General features: G+C 48.8%; 5 protein-coding genes across 5 annotated transcripts; 4 read left to right on the top strand and 1 right to left on the bottom strand.

The window, feature by feature from the left end:
* Window positions 1-1,339: 1,339 nt before the first annotated feature.
* Window positions 1,340-4,897, top strand: PGRI_010010 (putative C2H2 finger domain protein; the record flags this gene model as incomplete). The annotated part of the gene is made up of 1 exon (XM_040788714.1): window positions 1,340-4,897. One exon carries the CDS (start codon window positions 1,340-1,342, stop codon window positions 4,895-4,897), a length of 3,558 nt encoding a protein of 1,185 aa, XP_040652486.1.
* Window positions 4,898-6,449: 1,552 nt separating this feature from the next.
* PGRI_010000 (putative C2H2 finger domain protein) lies at window positions 6,450-8,737 on the top strand (the record flags this gene model as incomplete). The annotated part of the gene is made up of 5 exons (XM_040788713.1): window positions 6,450-6,455; window positions 6,513-7,168; window positions 7,222-7,485; window positions 7,537-8,142; window positions 8,203-8,737. 5 exons carry the CDS (start codon window positions 6,450-6,452, stop codon window positions 8,735-8,737), a joined length of 2,067 nt encoding a protein of 688 aa, XP_040652485.1.
* Window positions 8,738-8,941: 204 nt separating this feature from the next.
* PGRI_009990 (uncharacterized protein) lies at window positions 8,942-9,386 on the bottom strand (the record flags this gene model as incomplete). Its single annotated transcript, XM_040788712.1, has 3 exons — window positions 8,942-8,997; window positions 9,059-9,185; window positions 9,246-9,386. The coding sequence occupies 3 exons, from the start codon at window positions 9,384-9,386 to the stop codon at window positions 8,942-8,944; spliced, it is 324 nt and encodes a 107-aa protein (XP_040652484.1).
* A 2,202-nt stretch (window positions 9,387-11,588) lies between these two features.
* Window positions 11,589-16,562, top strand: PGRI_009980 (chromatin segregase YTA7; the record flags this gene model as incomplete). Its single annotated transcript, XM_040788711.1, has 2 exons — window positions 11,589-13,617; window positions 13,672-16,562. 2 exons carry the CDS (start codon window positions 11,589-11,591, stop codon window positions 16,560-16,562), a joined length of 4,920 nt encoding a protein of 1,639 aa, XP_040652483.1.
* A 494-nt stretch (window positions 16,563-17,056) lies between these two features.
* PGRI_009970 (Sec63 complex subunit SEC66) lies at window positions 17,057-18,044 on the top strand (the record flags this gene model as incomplete). The annotated part of the gene is made up of 3 exons (XM_040788710.1): window positions 17,057-17,162; window positions 17,269-17,570; window positions 17,676-18,044. 3 exons carry the CDS (start codon window positions 17,057-17,059, stop codon window positions 18,042-18,044), a joined length of 777 nt encoding a protein of 258 aa, XP_040652482.1.
* Between the last annotated feature and the right edge of the window lie 137 nt (window positions 18,045-18,181).

The raw sequence follows: 18,181 nt of genomic DNA, 5'->3' as shown, positions 1-18,181 counted from the left end.
GTAATATGGGATTGTGTTTAAAGGAAATTAAAGGAAGCCAAGGCCAAGTATAAATGCCCCCACAGCCCCATCTTCCGACAAGTTTCCAAGGATTCTTTTGCATTAATGTCGGCCAGACGACTACATTGACAAAATAGACATTATACACGTCTTATGAGTCCTTAGATTTAGCCTTGACGTCAAAGACCTTTGGACATCACGCGAAACCTACGCTAGACTGCATCCTTCTGGACTACCCATGTGTCACGATTGAGATTATGTACCATTTCAGAACTTTTAGGCGATGAATCTTGTGGTTAGAATAAAAGCTGTGGGGCTTTCTTATTATTGAGGCTGAGACGTTACTGCGGGGCAGGGAATCTAAGACAGTGGCAAGTAGCCCAAATCTACAACATTTCTGTTAGGGGCCTAAAAGTATTGTGATTGGATTAGGTACGGAGTAAAGTAGTCTCAGTTGCGGGATAACAGGATTTGAAGTGAAGATTATTGCCTTTTTTGTAACTATGTAACTAACCACATGTAACTAGTTCTAAAATTGATGCTATGGAGGGCCCCCGGGGAATTTAGAAAATTACATAATCCTGATTTATAATGATATGCCCAGGCCGGGGGCTCCAGGGCTAGAAAGGCTAGAGGTGGGCACGTAGAGAGAGTCTCCAGGGCTGTTACATCTTTGTTAATATATATAGAACCTGGGAATGTACACTGATTTCAGCAATTCATTGCTGGCCCCTATACTAATCAGACAATCCAATTCTCGCCCTATGTGATCAAATGGCTTACAGAAGAGACAAGAATAGAAATGGAATGTGGCTGGGGCGACTATATACAACACTGTATACCAATACTATATAGGTCAAAGAACTTGGAATGTAACTCGCACAGCCACAGGGCCTTTTTGCGAGCCGTGAGGCTCTGTGAAAAAGCGGAGCAATTTGATTCCTGTTTCTAAGGCTGACAGGCTAAAAAAGATTGTATTGGTACATTGCATAAAATCATAAGTGGAGGGGATGCGCCCGGCGCTTGTTCAGCTGTTCCCCCCTCATCTCCGAATCTTCGGCCCCCATCATCTTTTTTTTTTTCTTTTTAGTCTTCTCCTTCACTCTTTGCCTGTTTTCAAAATTTAACACTATTTGGGACCTCATCTATCCAAACTCACCTTGTGTATTGAGAGTTTCAAGAATAACCATAGGGCATCATCACATCACAGCTGGACCACCACTTGGGCATATAATTGCAAACCTGCTTGCATAAAGTATACACTTCGATGCTTCTTTAATCCGCTTGATTTGAAACCTCCAGTTCTCGCGGTCTATCTTAGGCTGACCGCCATTCGAACATGTCGCGCGGATCCCCACCCAGCGCTCAGGGGCAATCGCCAGATGCCATCCAAGATCGATATGCTCCCGATCCTTATCTGTCAGCCGCATCCGATCCAGAGGAAATCTTCTTTCGGGCCAGTGCCATTCGACTAACGCCATCGCGGGGGAGTCCTGGGCAAAGTGCGGGACCTGGCTCATCCCCTCACGAGGACGCACAGATCGACTCCACAATTCAGGGCTATCTGGACCCGAGAGCAAATGATTATACCGACCCAAGCAATTGTACCTCCCCTATTTCTGATACAAGTGTCTTCGTGGAACCAAAAGATATCGAACTGGGTGCTTCAACCTGGCAGGAGGACGACCTGCCGTCGTACAGGATTGAGGAGGCCAATGTGCCCGTCGACCCGGCATGGGGTTCATCTATGGCACCGAATGCTTTTCAGTGGACTAGTTCGGACCATAATCCGAATTCAAATCCATCATCCACGCCGGTAGCTCTAGAACATCATGGCAATTCTAGCATGCAGCAACCGATATCCACCTCATATCAGTCTGGCCTCGGTGTCTCTAACACAGACACCGAGCCTGCCAGACTTGGTGTCTTACCCAGCGAGGAGTTTCCCACTGGGCTAGCGTCAAATGCAAACAGGGGAAGAAGCCCCGTCTTCAAGATTACAACCTTCTCGAGAGGCGATTCGCCCAAGGAACGCAGCATGTCACCGCAAAGACGTCTCAGCTCCTTTACACACCTATCTGCGAATCCAAGCGAGCTGGAAGACGAAGGCGATGACGATCATCACTCGGTCTCGTCTGCTCCCGTCAAGCGATCCAAGGACGGCGGATGGATTCCAAACCCATCGACCCACCTAGCTGGTATTGATCCAAGCTCCCGTGGAGACGAACTCGTGTCAAGTCCCAATGACATCTATGTTCAGCGAGAAAGGAACGAGAAAAATGAGGATATTTCCCACTGGTCTGTCTCTGTGAGTGTTGCGAACAGTGACGCTGACGGGGACTCGCCTAGTCCACCGCGTCCACGCCCACGTCATGTTTCCAGAAGACTTCGAGCGAGGAGTACCGGTGACCACCCTTTGAGACAAGAAGACTATTTCAATATAAAATCTCGTACCGGAGACGGGTCATTCCCAGGCCCCGGGATATTAGTTCATGAAAGCAGCGAAGACCTCAGCGAAGATCAAGCAAGCATTGGCACTTACTCCGACGAACCGTCAGCCGACGCCGATGAGCCTGGCAGATATGATCGGAGTACCCCTGAGGTCTATTCATCACTCTCACCGACCAAGGCTGAGGAAAGTATCTGTCTTTACCCCTGGCATGACCCCCCTCGCGATCCCACACCCAGATCACAAGCGATGCAGCCGGACAGTTCTACCGACGCTATGATAGCTTTTAACAGACGTGTACGGGATCTCGAAACGGCATCGCTCGCGGCAACAATTGATAATAATAGTATTATCAATGTTACAACGTCTCTCTCAAATTTTTCCTTTGCCGAACAACCGAAGAAACGCCACAGTCTATTTAAGCGTCAATTTCTACAGGCGTCGTCAAAGTTAAAGCGCCAAGCATCTGACCTTTCCATCGGTCAATCTAATAGCTACCCCGGGCTTCCGCAGCGTGATGCAGAAGACTCACCGGTAAAGCCGAGTTACTCACCACGAAATGTGTTCTTGCCCCGTCGTCATTCGCGATCACCAAGCTTGAGTAATGCAATTCTTTCAATGACCAGCCAAATGGCCGCTGTCGGGGGTAGCCAGCCTGTCCGAGCAGTGTCACCTGCACCCTCACCAAATCCAGAGAGGAGTTCCTTAAACATTCAATTCAAGGGCCGAGTTCGAAGCAGAAGCGAGATTCCCCGACCAAGTAACCCCGGGCTGATAAATCTTATGACTACCCATGGCGGTCCACCAGTTCCAAGCATCACCTCGCCTCGAATTAGTTCGGACGCCGATCAATCACCCAGAAGTTCGCCTCTAGGTCCTGAAACGGGAAGCGCTGAAGATGAGAACGATATTAACACGGGCAATAAGAAAGGCGTCGTCATGGATTTTCCTGCTATCCAGAGTCTCCCAGTGCCAACAATCGAAGGGTTCAGATCGCAGATTATGCAGTTGAATCCAAGGCTTGAGCCAGCTTTGATTCACCGCCTAGCACATGAGCAGAACCGTCGATACAAGATCTTGGTTGGTTTGCAACAGAAGCATTCTATTGCAACTGCCAATCACACATGTAAATCTGGCAACTATTGTACTGTTCAGGGTGGGCAACCAACTCTGTTGCAGGATCTCAAGGCCCAAACCGATCCCGAGGCAGGACAGACACAGTTCCAAGTGACAAATTTCAGTTACGGACACGAAGAGCAATATACATCAGGCGAAGGTACGGGAGCCGCGCCACAGTTCCCTCCTGGTGTTCCCCCTCCGCCAGTCAGTCGTCTTCCTGCGCGCTTTGAGTGCCCCATTTGCTTCGAAGTAAAAACCTTCCAAAAACCTTCCGACTGGTCCAAGCACGTTCAAGAAGATGTGCAGCCGTTTACTTGCACATTCCCCGACTGCACCGAGCCTAAGTCATTCAAGCGCAAGGCAGATTGGGTTCGCCATGAAAATGAGAAGCACCGGCATCTGGAGTGGTGGACCTGTGCATTCCCCGAGTGCAACCACAAATGCTACCGTAAGGACAACTTCGTTCAGCATTTGGTCCGGGAACATAAAATGCCAGAGCCCAAGATCAAAAAGACGGGTAAAGCCTCCAGCACTGTGGAGCCCGAGGCTGTGCCGAATAGCCGAAGAGAGCAGGAGCTTGAGCAATTATGGCAAATGGTCGAAGAATGTCAGCATGACACCACCCAAGCCCCCCAGGAAGAGCCATGCCGCTTCTGCGGGAATGTCTGTAATGAGTGGAGAAAGTTGTCAGTCCACCTCGGCAAACACCTGGAGCAACTAGCCCTGCCCGTTTTGCGATTAGCGAAGCCGAGCAGCACTGCAACCCATGTCGCCAACCCCAGTAAAGTGGAGCCGACTCGCGGATCATCGGCAACCTATCCCTTTGTCACCCCATATCACCATGGACACGAAGTACCTGAAACGGCCTCCACCCATCTGCAGCCGCAGTATGCGATCCGAAACACTAGCACTCCCGTCAACCCTACTTTCTCAATCAACAACGGTCCGCTAACAGATTACTCCACCATATCCGGCGGCGAACTTTCACAGGAGCCCGAGTCCATCACAGACTCTCTTGTCCCTGATCAGTTCCCAGCCTACACACACTCGACAGGCCAATTTGCCCAAACGACGCTTCACCCAGCTCAGGCCCAGGCTTATCCCCTGCATCAGAACTCAGTAACGTACCCACCGCCTTATAACGCCGTTCCGAGATCGAGATCTCCAGAGGCAGATCCCATGCTGCAGAACTCGTATCCTCTCACCCAGTTTCTGCCTCATCCCTCTCTGTACCCGGTAGACGGGAATTACCCGGCTTACCAACCCATGGAGTCTAACATCCCCTACACTTCTGCGACCTACTCTTCTGGATGTCCCTCCCAAATGTGATTAGAGATACGATGCTCCCTTGAGATCGCCTTTTTTAAGCCAACATAAGACCACTGAAACCCACCCAGCTCGTGAGGATGGTAGGCGCATTTATACCAAGTGAACGACTTTAAGTTATATTCCCCCCCCCCCCCCCCCCCCTTTTTTTTTTTTTTTTTTTCCTTTTTCCTCTTTCTTTTCACTGCCTATTCCCCTTCTCTGTTCTGTTTTCAATTCTTTCACATCAGCTGCATTGTAACAGATGGCGCGTGATCACTAGGGGGAATTCCTCTACTTTTATTTTATTCAGGAGAGCTATGCAAGCAAGTCCCAATCTTATGCAACTCTGGAATGATGACTATGATGATTTGAGATGCTCCCTCTTCTTTTTTAAGTGCAATATACCTGTACATATTTCGGGCGCTCAAGAATTTTGTTTCAGACCGAATGGCGTATTTGGCTAACCGGCGATGTGCATGGCATATGAGAGATCAAATTTATGTTTTGGCTTTTCCTCTTCTGTACTAGGGTGTTCCCACTCTTGCACATGGTTCCATGGTTCATAACATCAAGTCCACACCTAAATTTTGCCCAGGTGAAGATAGTCATGTGAGACGGAGTACCTACTTTGTCATTTAAGATAAATTCAAATACTCAGCTCGTTTCAAAGTCAAACCCCCTTGACTCCTAAATCCGAAGCTACATAATATGCTCTCGCGTACTTCGTATAAACGTGTGCATTCATCTTATTTATCCCTTGCGCAATGAACATGGCAAGCCAATATCGCCGCCGATCAACCATGCCGATCGTCTGTCCTGTCACAGCCCAATTTGGTCCTTACTTCCTTGCAGCTCCTCCTTCCTTTTGAGAGCATATCGTAGGATCTTCATGATAGTCTAGAGTTGTCTTGCATGCCTCGTGCAGGGGGACTAACGACATTGTCTATGTGCGTGGCTGTGGTAGTGTGATACGTGTATACTACGTATCTAAGATTGTGTTAGCGGGCTAAACCAACCCCGGGGCTCCGGGATACGGAGCATCCGCCGATCATGAACCGGACGAGGCTTGGAATGGAAAAAAAATATGATCTTAGGGCATTATTGGACTATCAGCCTCATGATTGATATGGAAGATTTTATCACAACTTTAGCCCTGGTCAAGGAGTATTTACCCGGGTGAAAGGTGTTGGAGGGGGGGCTGTGCAATCAAGGGATGACATGTTGCATTCCACGCTGGCAACACGCGAGGGTGAACTTTGTCTTAGCTTTTACCTCTTTTAATTTCTGTATTGCTTTTTTTTTTTTTTTTTTCTTTCCTTTTTTTTCTTTATATATATATTTTTTTGAGCATATTTCTAATGCAGTTTTAACACATTCCAACCCTTGAATCGCCTATCGCGTGGTGAAGTGAACCGGCTTGGGGCGAGGATGTGGAGATTGCGTGTCTGTCGCGTGTAGGGTTTGGCATTTGCATGCATCGTGAACCTTTTAATACTGTGCCCCTCCCATTTGACTGGTGCTTAATTCTCTCTTTAAGAAAATTATCACTTTCTTGATATCACATTCTATAGCTATGGAGGTTTGTGCCCTATTTACTCCTATACCCCCGATTCTCACGATCTAACTCCACCCATAGGAAACACAGCTGGGCTGGAATGACTCCACAGATATTCTTCAAGGCATCATGGTTGGACATGAAGGACAGGATTCATCGGATCCTAAATCCTCAAATATCCCCTTCGACGTCGCAAATCCACTATTAGATCTCCAACTCGGATCACTTGATCCAACACTTAACCATTCACTCTTAAACCAGTGGCCTACACACTACTCCCAATACACTCACTCCCGTCTGACGGGCGATCAAGATGCTTGGAATCCGCTGCTGGCCACCGGTGTCCCGGCCACCTCCATCTCGCACATGAACATGCCTGTCCAGATACCCGATCAGGACTGCTGTTTCTCACAACATTATAGCGAGCCGTCTGAGACTGGAAGCCAGTATATGGATAGCTATCACTCTGCTGATTCCGGATACGGTGGGACTAGCTGTACAACGCAATCGGCTGTTGCCTCTTCGTACAGCATGGATTCATCGAGCCCACAGATGGACACGGCAGACAATATATCTGCCGAGTCTGGGCCTTCGTTTGGCCGCCTCAAGTATGGGTCTGTGTCTGAGGCATCGTATACATCGGAGTTTGTGGCCTCGCCGTCACAGTTGGTTGATACCTCAATGCGATGCGAGCATCCATCGTGCAAGTGGGTCGGGAAATGTCCTTCGGACAAGAGGTATGTCCTTTTGAAATTTGAGCATTGAGATGGCAGGAGATTAACCTCCACAGGAAACACGAGGCTCGTCACAAGAAACTCTTCAAGTGCGACGTGCCAAACTGCCCACGGAAGGACGGATTTGGTACCATTAATGATCTTGCCCGTCATAAAAAATGTGTTCACAATAAAGAGCCCGAGCGTGGGCCTAAAATGATGTACATGTGCTTCGGGACAAACTGCCCGCGCCCGAACAAGAGGTGGCCGCGCCTCGATAACTTCAAGCAACACCTGAACCGGATGCATCATGAAGAGGATGGTGAAGCGCTCTTAAAAAAGTGAGTTTGAAAAAGAGATATCCAATGTTCCAACCACTAATTTATGACTAGGTCTATGGATTGGTACGAGAAAGTCATCCTCCGCCAACCAGAACAGAGCCTCGACAACCGTAGCCCAAGAGATAGTTCAGTATTCGAAGCGCAAGACGACGAAATGTCCATACAGTCTGCCGCAGATATCGACCTAGAATACAGTTCGACGTCACAACAGAAGACTGATATCTTCACATTTGGTGCTGCCACACCGAGACCCCCTCAGTATGGTACGCCGTCTCTCACAGACTCTGTACCTTCTCAATTCCCCGCTTTTGCCTCTCTCGGCCTATCAACAAGTCAAGCCTCTGCTGAACGCGGAATCACAAGGCCTGATGGATCGGTTACAGATGCAGCTGATAATTTAATCAACGCCATGACGAAAATGATGAACAATCGCGGTCGGAGATCAAGTCAGCATACCGATGAGGGGGTTGACCTTGAAGCCGACGCTGCTCAGCTTTCCCAGCCTCAGCGACAAATGCTGCAAAAAGTGCTTTCGGTGGCCTTGGAACGGTTATCCGACGACAACGAAGTTACCGCACAAGAGCCTGATACCGAAAAACGTGGCTGGTTCCAATGTGACGCGTGTCCAAAGCAGACCCGGCTCCGCTGTGAAATGAAGTAAGCCATCTCCAAACCCTTCCGTGCTCTTATCACTGTATTAACCATGGACGTGATCAGGAAGCACCAAAAGCGTCACGAACGACCATATGGCTGTACATTCCCTCACTGTGCCAAGTCATTTGGCAGCAAAGCCGATTGGAAACGCCACGAGAGCTCCCAGCATCTCAGTGTGCCAAGTTGGTTCTGCACAGAACATGATGTGCAAACAGGCGCCTCATGCGAACGACTGTTCTATCGACCCGAAACATATACCCATCACCTGCACCAGCATGGGGTTCATGAATATCAAGTTGCAGCTTCAGCTGGCAATAACCGGCTCGATCTGGCGGGCCAGTCGCATTTCTGGTGTGGCTTCTGCAACTGCAGAGTCCCGCTAAGGAATCATGGCCCCGAGGCCTCAGATGAAAGGTTCAATCATATTGATATTGAGCATTTCAAGAAAGGAGAAAGAGGTCAGGACTGGCGATTCCCATCTTCGTCGCTCGATCGAGACGAGATGGATCAGACCAAAGATCTTGCCGTGCAGACTTTTGACCACAGTCAGAAGGCTGCAGTAACCGGCGAGCGGAAACGCAAGTATGCTGCGGCATGACATATCACATTTTTGAATATTGGCACCCTGGTGCCGTAATATAATAAGAATAGTCTGCAATTTTTGGTTTATTGGGTTCATCCAAGACAGTGTATCTCCAATTCTGGAGCCATGGTATTATTGAAAGCCACAATATAATATGGTGCTGAGCATCGATAAACATGATATGGTACAGGTTATCTCAAGACTTTCTCAAGATCGTATTCATTTCTGGGTGCTAGTCAACTCCCGTGCCTCTTTCTCTAGTACGGCCACTTTCTCTGCAAGAAGTGTAAGCAACGTGCAGATGGAGCAATGCATTAAATTTTTTTTGGATCTCACCATTCTTTGCCACCTTGATCTCATCCATCTCCAATTTCAACCAGGTCCAATAAAGGACTTGATAGACGAACACGCCCCCCAAGAAGACCTTGGCGAAGGGGCCAGTAAAGGTTCGGTATTGGTTCATCTAAGTCGAAAATTAGAGATTTGCAATCTATACTGCAGTCTTAAAAAAACCTATACATACACCTTCCTTATATGCACTTGGCTTCTGAGATGAGTTGAATATGGCTTGTGTGGAGGTGAAGGTGCGTCGGCTCACAGGAGCTCGAACGGATTGGAAAGACATCACAGTCGGTGTAAAACGACGAGCTGAGTGTGAAAACATATTGTGATTTAAAGCAGTTATTGCCCTCTTTATCTTTGACATCCGAAGAGACGAGCCAGGGTGATGTTGAAGTTCGCGTTCCATTTCAGGTATGGTGGTCTTGGCGTTGATCCCTCAGGTGTCAATTTATTCTCTTTTTCATTATAGTTCTAACTACAAAGTAGTTCAAGAATTAAGTCGACACAAAAGCTAAGTAACTCATTTTTTAACTGGCATACGTCTACTAGAAATGGGGTTGAAAGAATAGTACTTTGATTATCCCCAAGTGACTTTGTGACATTGTAAGCCTACATAGTCTATCATTCTGATGTTTATATCTATTATCAAACAAAAGTATTTTTACCAGCTTTCAGTTTATTCGATGGTCATCTGCTAATAAGACAGGTTTTATATTCTTGGTCGTCGGCGCCTGACCATCGAATAATGTGATATATAATGTGTAGTCCAACCTTAGAAGTTAACTTGCTATACAAGTAAATCGTCCCCCAAAGCATGTCCTCCATTATAGTCTGCGAAACAGAGACTTCACGGATAGAAGTTATCGGAACATGTAGAAAATGGAATATATCCATAACGGTCCAAATTTTTGTATAGAAAGGCAACCAAGAAGCTCATTGTCAGCTCAATCTCCTCGTATAGCTTATCATTGGTGATTGCTATACCCTTGAGCTTGTCCAGCAGGAGGAAACATCGAAAGCAAAGAGCCGCACACTCCGAAAAATAAATAACACAGACGAACACGAAGCATAGCTCTAGAAATTGGACGAAGAGCAAGAGGCGCTCCGAAAGAGATATTGGTTTCAGGAGTAAAAGCTCTACAAATGGAACTACAGAATTCCCAGTGGACTTATAAAGCTTGCCTATGAATCATTACGAGCGAATCTCAAATGGCATATGCGGGAAGAACTGGTCAAGGATTGTGCTGGGCGAGGTGGTTGCTACGGGCGGAGCTGTAGCTGCGGTGGAAAACGCGAGTATCCTGGACAAAGCATGCGAGTCGGGCACTGTACTGCTGGGTGCGCATTTTGCATGAGCTTCTAGCGAGTTGACTACACCGAAAGAGAGACGGGCGACATAAGAGATGCGCTGAGGGCGACGGTCCATAATGGGTGGAAGACCAGTCTATATAGCTTTCATCGGTGCTGTATTGCGACATGAGTGAGATAAAATCAATAGAACATTATATGAAAGCAGGAGATCTAAAATATGGCAAATTGCCAAAAGACGACAATATCTTAGGTGGCTTGGATGTCCTGTAGATCTTCAGGGCTGGGCACGAGCCACTGCTGAGTCAGCAGCACATGATATCAGGTCCAGTCGAAAGCGTCGCAGAAAAAAAGGCAACGGAAAGGGAAAAAACAAAGGGCCCTATTCTCGTCTTCTTCATGTCCCAAATTGCCCTCTGACACCTCCTGTCATCATTGTATCTTGTCATTCCCCCCACCACTCACGATCCTGCATATTGCAGTATTGGGGCATCAAAATGATTAAAACAATCCATTTGATCAATTCAGGAATAGAATGGAGCACTACAATAGCTTGATTCATGAGGGCTTGATTCATGGGCTGAAGGGTGATGATGGCTATTGAAGCAATTCCCCCCCATTGAGAGATTGCGGCACGTGCGCTTTGTTGACTAATTGTGGTGCGCCACAATAAGTGGCTGATCCATTCAGGCAGTCAGCCCCAATGAGCGCGAGTCCTTCCGCCCTTCTTCCCTGAAGTCTTTGTTTGTCGAGTTCCCATCGTCTTCTACTTTCTTTTACTTTCAATTCTTCTCGTGTATTGCGCATTTGTCCTGGTGGCTGACAGATTTCCAACACTTTTGTTTTCCCACGCGTTCCCGAGTCCGTGAGACCCTTCCACCTCTGGCCCAATTGCGCTCCACCACCGTGCCGTCTCCGCTAACATATTGATCAGCAATTGTCGGGAAGAAAGTGTCAAGGTTGCTACTGTGACAGGCAGATTCTTTCTATTTGACCGAGTGGTCCAGCTGTTGCTGGCGACAACTGAACCATTCGTAAGTGTGGTCCCTCTTGTCCGCATCGCGCAACGTCGATGACCCGCCTTCTTACCTCTTTCTGTCTTGCTCGTTATCTTGGCTTTTGATCCCTTCCGCTGTGTGCTCGTTGTATTGCTCAAATTGATACGGTTTGTGCTGACTTTTGTGGTTTTAAAGTGATCCCCTAACCGAACTGCGCTATGGCTCGTGGCGCAAAGCGTACCCTGGACGAGGTCGCCAATAAGTCCGACTCCGACGATGAGGACTACAGCGACCACGCTCGCTATTCGCGTTCGACCGGCCGGAAGTCGAAGGCTAGCCCCAAGAAAAAGTCGCGGCAAGCCCCAAAGAGGAGACGGCGCGACTCAGATGACGGTCTCACCTCGGACGATGAAGACCTGTCCGAGGATTTCGATTTCGACGAGATGGAAGAAGAATCGGAGGAGGAGGAGGAAGTTGAACGCAATGTTAGAGGAACGGCGCGTCGACGAACCACTCAGAGCCGTCGCCCGCACTACGAGGAACCCGATTCAGATGAAGATCCGCTCAACGATGATGGTGAGAATGAGACTCGAGCTCCTTCTCCGCGCAAGAGCACTGTCATTAAGTTGAAGCTCCCACCCAATTACTTGGCTTTCTCTAAACGTGTAACCCGCCGTACCCGTGACGCTTCAGAGGATATCTACGCCCTTACCAACTCTGGTCGCCACATACACACCGTTGAGCGAGGTACACATACTCCGGAAGCTGAAATACCAACCCCATCTCGTCGCATTGCCAGAGTCGACCGCATTGCTAAGCGCACAATCATCGATGAAGAAGATGAAGATGCTGAAGGCACTGAAGAGCATGACGAGGAAGTTATCAACGAAACGACTATTCAGGGATCACAAATGGAGGTAGTGGAAAGTGACGTGCCTCAAGGCGGGGCTGAGGGTGATACATTGCCAGTAAATGACGGACAGCATGAACCAATTGACGAAGAAATGCCGGATGAAGACGTCGTCCCTGAATCAGAAAATGGCGATGCAGAAAATGATCATTCCGAACACAATGAGGAACTCCCAACAACTCGGCAACGAGGCAGGCTCTCCCACGAGCAGGGCCCCGAGGAGAATGCCACTCAAGACGCAGAAACAACTGAGGAATCACAGCTACGTCGGTCCAGTCGTAAGCAGCCGTCTCGAAGCTCACAGCGCAAAAGCAAAGACGAAGAAAGTGACTTCGAGCCAGAGGAGGAGCCATCGAATGATGAGGAGGAAGACTCGGAGCCTGAATCGCGTGCCTCTCCCCGCAAAGAAATTCAAGCTCGCGAGGAAGCCGAGGATAGCTCTGCCAGTCGGCGCCCTGGCCTGCGCCAACGACCTTCCCGAACTCGTGCGCCCACAGAGGAAGCAGAAGAACTCGCGGAAGAACTGGAAGACCTTACTGGCCGTGCCCGTCGCCGTGCGAAGCAAACAGTCGTGTACGAGAAACCACGTCGCAACCGAAAGAACGTTGATTATCGCATTATTCGACCTGAAATGCTTCAACCTAATGATGACACCGACAACGAAGTGACCGGCTCTCCATCGCGGCGTGGTCGTGGAGGTGGAGGCTGGCAGCGTACCTTGTTCTCCACATTGGGCCCATTCGGCGGCGGTGGTAATTCAGCAATTCTCGGTGTTCCTGGCGGCCCTACTGCGGTCGGAGGAGCTGACAGCGATAGCAGTGATGACGAAGGTGCCCAACAGCCAAATCGCACCGGTCTTGTTCCTGGTGTTGGAGTTGCAGCTACCCACAACCAGTCGGCTGACCCTGCTCAGAACTCCTCCGGCACGCCTGCAAACCTCGGCAAGTTCAATAACAAGCAGGCTTTGGCTGACGCGGATCCCCTGGGGGTTGACATGAATGTCAACTTTGACCACGTTGGTGGTTTGCAAGGGCACATCGATCAGTTGAAAGAAATGGTTTCTTTGCCGCTGCTGTACCCAGAAATATTCCAGCGTTTCAAAATTACTCCCCCTCGTGGTGTTTTATTCCACGGTCCTCCTGGTACCGGAAAGACGCTCATGGCTCGGGCTCTAGCCAACAGTGTTAGCTCAGAAGGACGCAAAGTCACATTCTACATGAGAAAGGGTGCGGATGCATTGAGCAAATGGGTCGGTGAGGCTGAGCGACAACTTCGGCTTCTTTTCGAAGAAGCTCGTAAGAACCAGCCTAGTATTATCTTCTTTGATGAGATTGACGGTAAGACAGTCCCTTCTGAATGCATTGTTTGCAGTCACTAATATTCTACATCAGGTTTGGCTCCCGTGAGATCGAGTAAACAAGAACAGATCCATGCCTCGATTGTCTCGACCTTACTTGCCCTGATGGACGGCATGGATGGTCGTGGTCAAGTAGTTGTCATCGGCGCTACCAATCGACCTGATTCTGTTGATCCTGCTCTTCGCCGCCCTGGTCGTTTCGATCGTGAATTTTATTTCTCGCTGCCTAATATCGAGGCACGTCGTGCCATTCTAGACATTCACACCAAGGAATGGGATCCTCCTCTTCCGGCCAAGATCAAAGACGAACTAGCGGATATGACAAAGGGTTATGGCGGTGCTGACTTGCGAGCACTTTGCACTGAGGCTGCAATCAATGCGGTACAAAGAAGATACCCACAAATCTACAAATCAGACCAAAAGCTTGTGATTGATCCGAAGACAATCGACGTGGCTCCCAAAGATTTCATGCTAGCAATCAAGAAGATGGTGCCCTCTTCAGAGCGGTCTACCTCATCTGGCGCGACTGCCCTTCCCCCGAGCATTGAACCACTGCTTCGTCAACCATTATCCGAAATCAAATCTTTGTTGTCCGAGATTCTTCCACAACGAAAGAAACTCACTGCTCTCGAGGAGGCTCAATATGAGGAGCCTAATGATGGTGCAGGCTTCACCCGAGAGCTCCTTTTGCAGGAGTTTGATCGCTCGCGTGTCTTCCGACCCCGACTGCTCCTTCGGGGGCCCCACGGCATGGGCCAGCAATACCTAGCGGCCGCGTTACTACATGTGTTTGAGGGCCTCCACGTGCAGGCCTTCGATCTGCCCACTTTGCTGAGCGACTCAACCCGCTCCCCAGAGGCAGCTGTGATTCAGCTATTCACAGAAGTCAAGCGACACAAGCCAAGTGTGATTTACATCCCCAACATTCAACTATGGTTCCAGACTGTCGGACCTACCGTTATTTCTACCTTCATGGGTCTTCTGCGGTCGGTGCCACCTTCTGATCCAGTTCTTTTGCTTGGTATCCTTGAATCACAAGAAGAGGAAGTGGATGATGGCCTACTAAAGAACATGTTCGGCTTTTCTAAGAAGAACCTGTATGATCTCTCTGCTCCAAATCATGATGCGCGTCGTGAATTCTTTGGGAAAATCATCGAATTCGTCAAGACCCCCCCGAAAGGATTCCCAAACCCGGAAAACCGCAAGCTTCGCCAGCTAGAAAAATTGGAAGTTGCTCCACCCCCTCCTCCCAAGCCCGAGGCAGAACTTACCAAAGAGGAGATCAAGGCTCAGAGGAAGAAAGATTACATATCCTTGAATCTTTTGAAAACTCGAATTCAACCTATCATGGATCAAGTGAAGAGGTACAAGCGTTTCAGGTCGGGGGTGATCGATGAATCCCAAATCCGATACTTGTGGGAAGAAGAAGATCCCAATATTGTTACTAGTGATCTTCCCCCGGATCAACAAAATATGTTCCGACCTTATGAAAAAGCATACGACAAACATGGTGTGTTGGGTCTTCGGGAAACTGCCACTGGGAAGTTCTACTACAACATGGAGATTGTGACAATTGAGAAACGCCTTGCAAATGGATATTACAAACGCGCCGTCGACTTTGTGGCGGATATAAAACGAATGGCCAAAGATGCTCGTCAGACTGGTGACCCGGAACGCATCCTGCGGTCGAGCGAACTTTTGACTAATGTCGAGGTTGATATCGCCGGTGTTATGTTAGCCGAACCAGCTCTTATGGCAGAATGTGAGCAGGTTTATCTGCGTGAAATAGCTCGCGAAAAGGAGGCGGCGGAGCGTGAGAAACGTGTCCAGGTGGAGAACGCAGCTCACATTCCTGAGCCTCCCAATGTGTCACATGGCACTGAATCGGGCCTACCGACTGGCCCAATTCAACTCGGCGAGTCGTCCCCCGACAATGGAGATAATAAAAAAGCAGCTTCGCGCCCCGTGACCCCCACATCCCAATTCAAGAGTTTCGGCAATGGAGATCATCAAACCGGTGGCTCGGATCTCAACGAGATTGGTTCCCATGCTGTCGGCGTGAGCAATGGTACCCATGGAGATGGAGACGGCGACATTTTCATGTCCAATTCTGATGATCACTCAGGCAGCAAAGACACTCAGGGAAGCTCATTCGGGCCATCTGCGCAGCCGAAGCCTCCTTATTCCCACACTGCACCTTCTCAACAGATTCGTCGAGAATCTGGCCTTTCTAGCTTCTCTCAGCGAGGCCCCATAACTCCAATGGCCCCGGGATCTCAGCCAGCTGATTACACCAATGAAGCATCCACTACTCAGACGACTTCTGATAAGAAATCGTCCGAGCATCTGTCAAATCAAACCTACCATACCCAAAGCCCTCACATCTCCAGAACCGAATACCCCGACCTTACTCCATACCCCGATCGTGTATCACAGGAAGACCACTTGCCGGACACCCAGCAAAATGACAGCAGTCAGCCTTCTCCACATCCGCGGGACTCACTGCTTAGCAATGCAGATACCCAGGAGAACAGTGGTTTGAATGCAAGCCAGTCGCAGTCGAAGCCACAGCCCCCACTGTTTGATGCACCCAACATGTCAGCATCCAATGCTTCGGATAATCTGCAAGCTATCCTGAATGAAGAGCCCCATGAGCCATTCGTCCTAGATCTTGATGTTGTCGAGCGTCTGCACACGCAGCTAACCCTGTCAACTAGCGGCTTCTCAGTAGAGCAGCTGGAACAAATCAACACCAATCTGATGGACTATGTATGGCACAAACGTGGAGAATGGAATCGCACTCACGTCGCCGATGGTCTCGGCAAAACATACAATGCAGTCCTGGAAGATATGCAGGAGATGCAGGAGATCGGTCCCATCAGCCAACAGACCAAGGATATCTTAGCCAACCTGAGTTTCCAGTGAGAGCTGTTTGATGGGTATTCCATACTTTTCACCCACTCTTTTTTTCGTTCCTTTCCTTGCATTGTCAATATTTTGACTCGGTTCATATTCCCCTTTGATCTGGCGATAGGTTTCTTTTCTTTTCTTTGTGGCGAGATGGATGGGAGGGGAGTAAATGTATTCAATCACCCAATTTTCTTAATTCTTTATGCAAAAAAAAAAGATAGTTTCAGCGGGTTATTTGACATAGGAAATGTATATAGACTATGAGAATAATAGTCTTGAAATGTTCCTAATAGTCTTCTAGGGTTGTCTCATAAGATCTACACCTTTTTTATACTTGGGGAAGTGAACATGTGACATGATCCACACTAAACACCCTGGCCTTTCGAGCTTGTTGACCACATTCATTCACTCCCTTCTTGATTTCATCTAGTAATGACAGCTTGACTATATTCTTTCTCTCTGACCTTCAATCTCTCTCCCCCTATTCCCCCAAAAACCACATCGCCGCAATGTTCGATGTGGACTGGCTCAGTCTTGCCGTCCCAATCGCCTACCTAGGCATCTTATTGGGATCGCTTGCCACATTCTCCTCCCTCTACCGCAAGCGCAAGTCCCGTATGTAAAATATCCCAAAGCCTCAACCTCTCAGAATCCACCCATTCTGCGCGTGCCGATGTGTATTGTGCTTGAAGGCTAATATATGATTTGTGAACCATTCCAGACAAGGCAGCGTCTCTAGAGCCATGGTTCCCTGCCCACGTTCAGCGCGATATCTACTTCTCTCTCCTCCACCTTGAACCCTCTACAACAAATGAGAAGACCCCCGCCATTCCCGACTCTATCTTCAAGGCTTCTCTTCTCCGTCGCGCAGCTGAAGACATCCGTCGGATTATGGCACTGCGCAGCCAGAAGCAAGCTCTCACAACACTCGTACAACGTGGTAGTGTCGGTGATGATCTCTGGCAGCGATTCCAGCGCGCGGAGAAGGAGATGGAAGACGAGGTCAAGGATGTGGTTTCAGAGGTAGGATACAACTACAACCCGCTCTCCTCGTCGCCAAGAATCTATGTTTCTTCGCACACAGATGATTATATATGCCTTGTGCTTTGCTAATCAAAATTTAAACAGGCAAATGCATACGTCCCCGGCTGGGGTCAGACTATCTTCCAGTCCGCTAACGAAATGATGAATAACGATATCTACCGCAAGCGCATGGACGATCAACAAAAGAAATTGGAGGAGGAGCGCGAGTGGTGGAGCAAGAAGAAGACTAGTATTCAGGAGGGATTCATGAAGGAGTTGAATGAGGGCTCAGTGGCCTCTACCGACGCAGCTAAGACTACCAGCACAGCCAAGTCCTCTGAGGCTGCATCCACCCCTGCCGCCCCTCTTTCTGTCCAGGGCAGCGATGATGATGCCGTTCTTGTGGAGGCAGAAACCTCGAATACGCCTGGTTCGCCAAGCGCAAAGAAGAAGAAGGGCAAGGGCAAGAAATAGATATGAGTAGTCTCTTTTGTACTTTTATCTAGGGTTCGAAATACACTCTTCTAGGGGGTTTTGGACTACGGGTTTCGCAGGAATTTAGTATACCAGTTATGAGCGAGCTCGCTCAGACAACCAAAAGACTTGGACCA

The sequence above is a fragment of the Penicillium griseofulvum genome (assembly GCF_001561935.1).
Source record: "Penicillium griseofulvum strain PG3 chromosome Unknown contig_79, whole genome shotgun sequence".
Classification (NCBI taxonomy): Eukaryota; Fungi; Ascomycota; class Eurotiomycetes; order Eurotiales; family Aspergillaceae; genus Penicillium; species Penicillium griseofulvum.
This window is presented reverse-complemented; position numbering and strand designations above follow the sequence as displayed.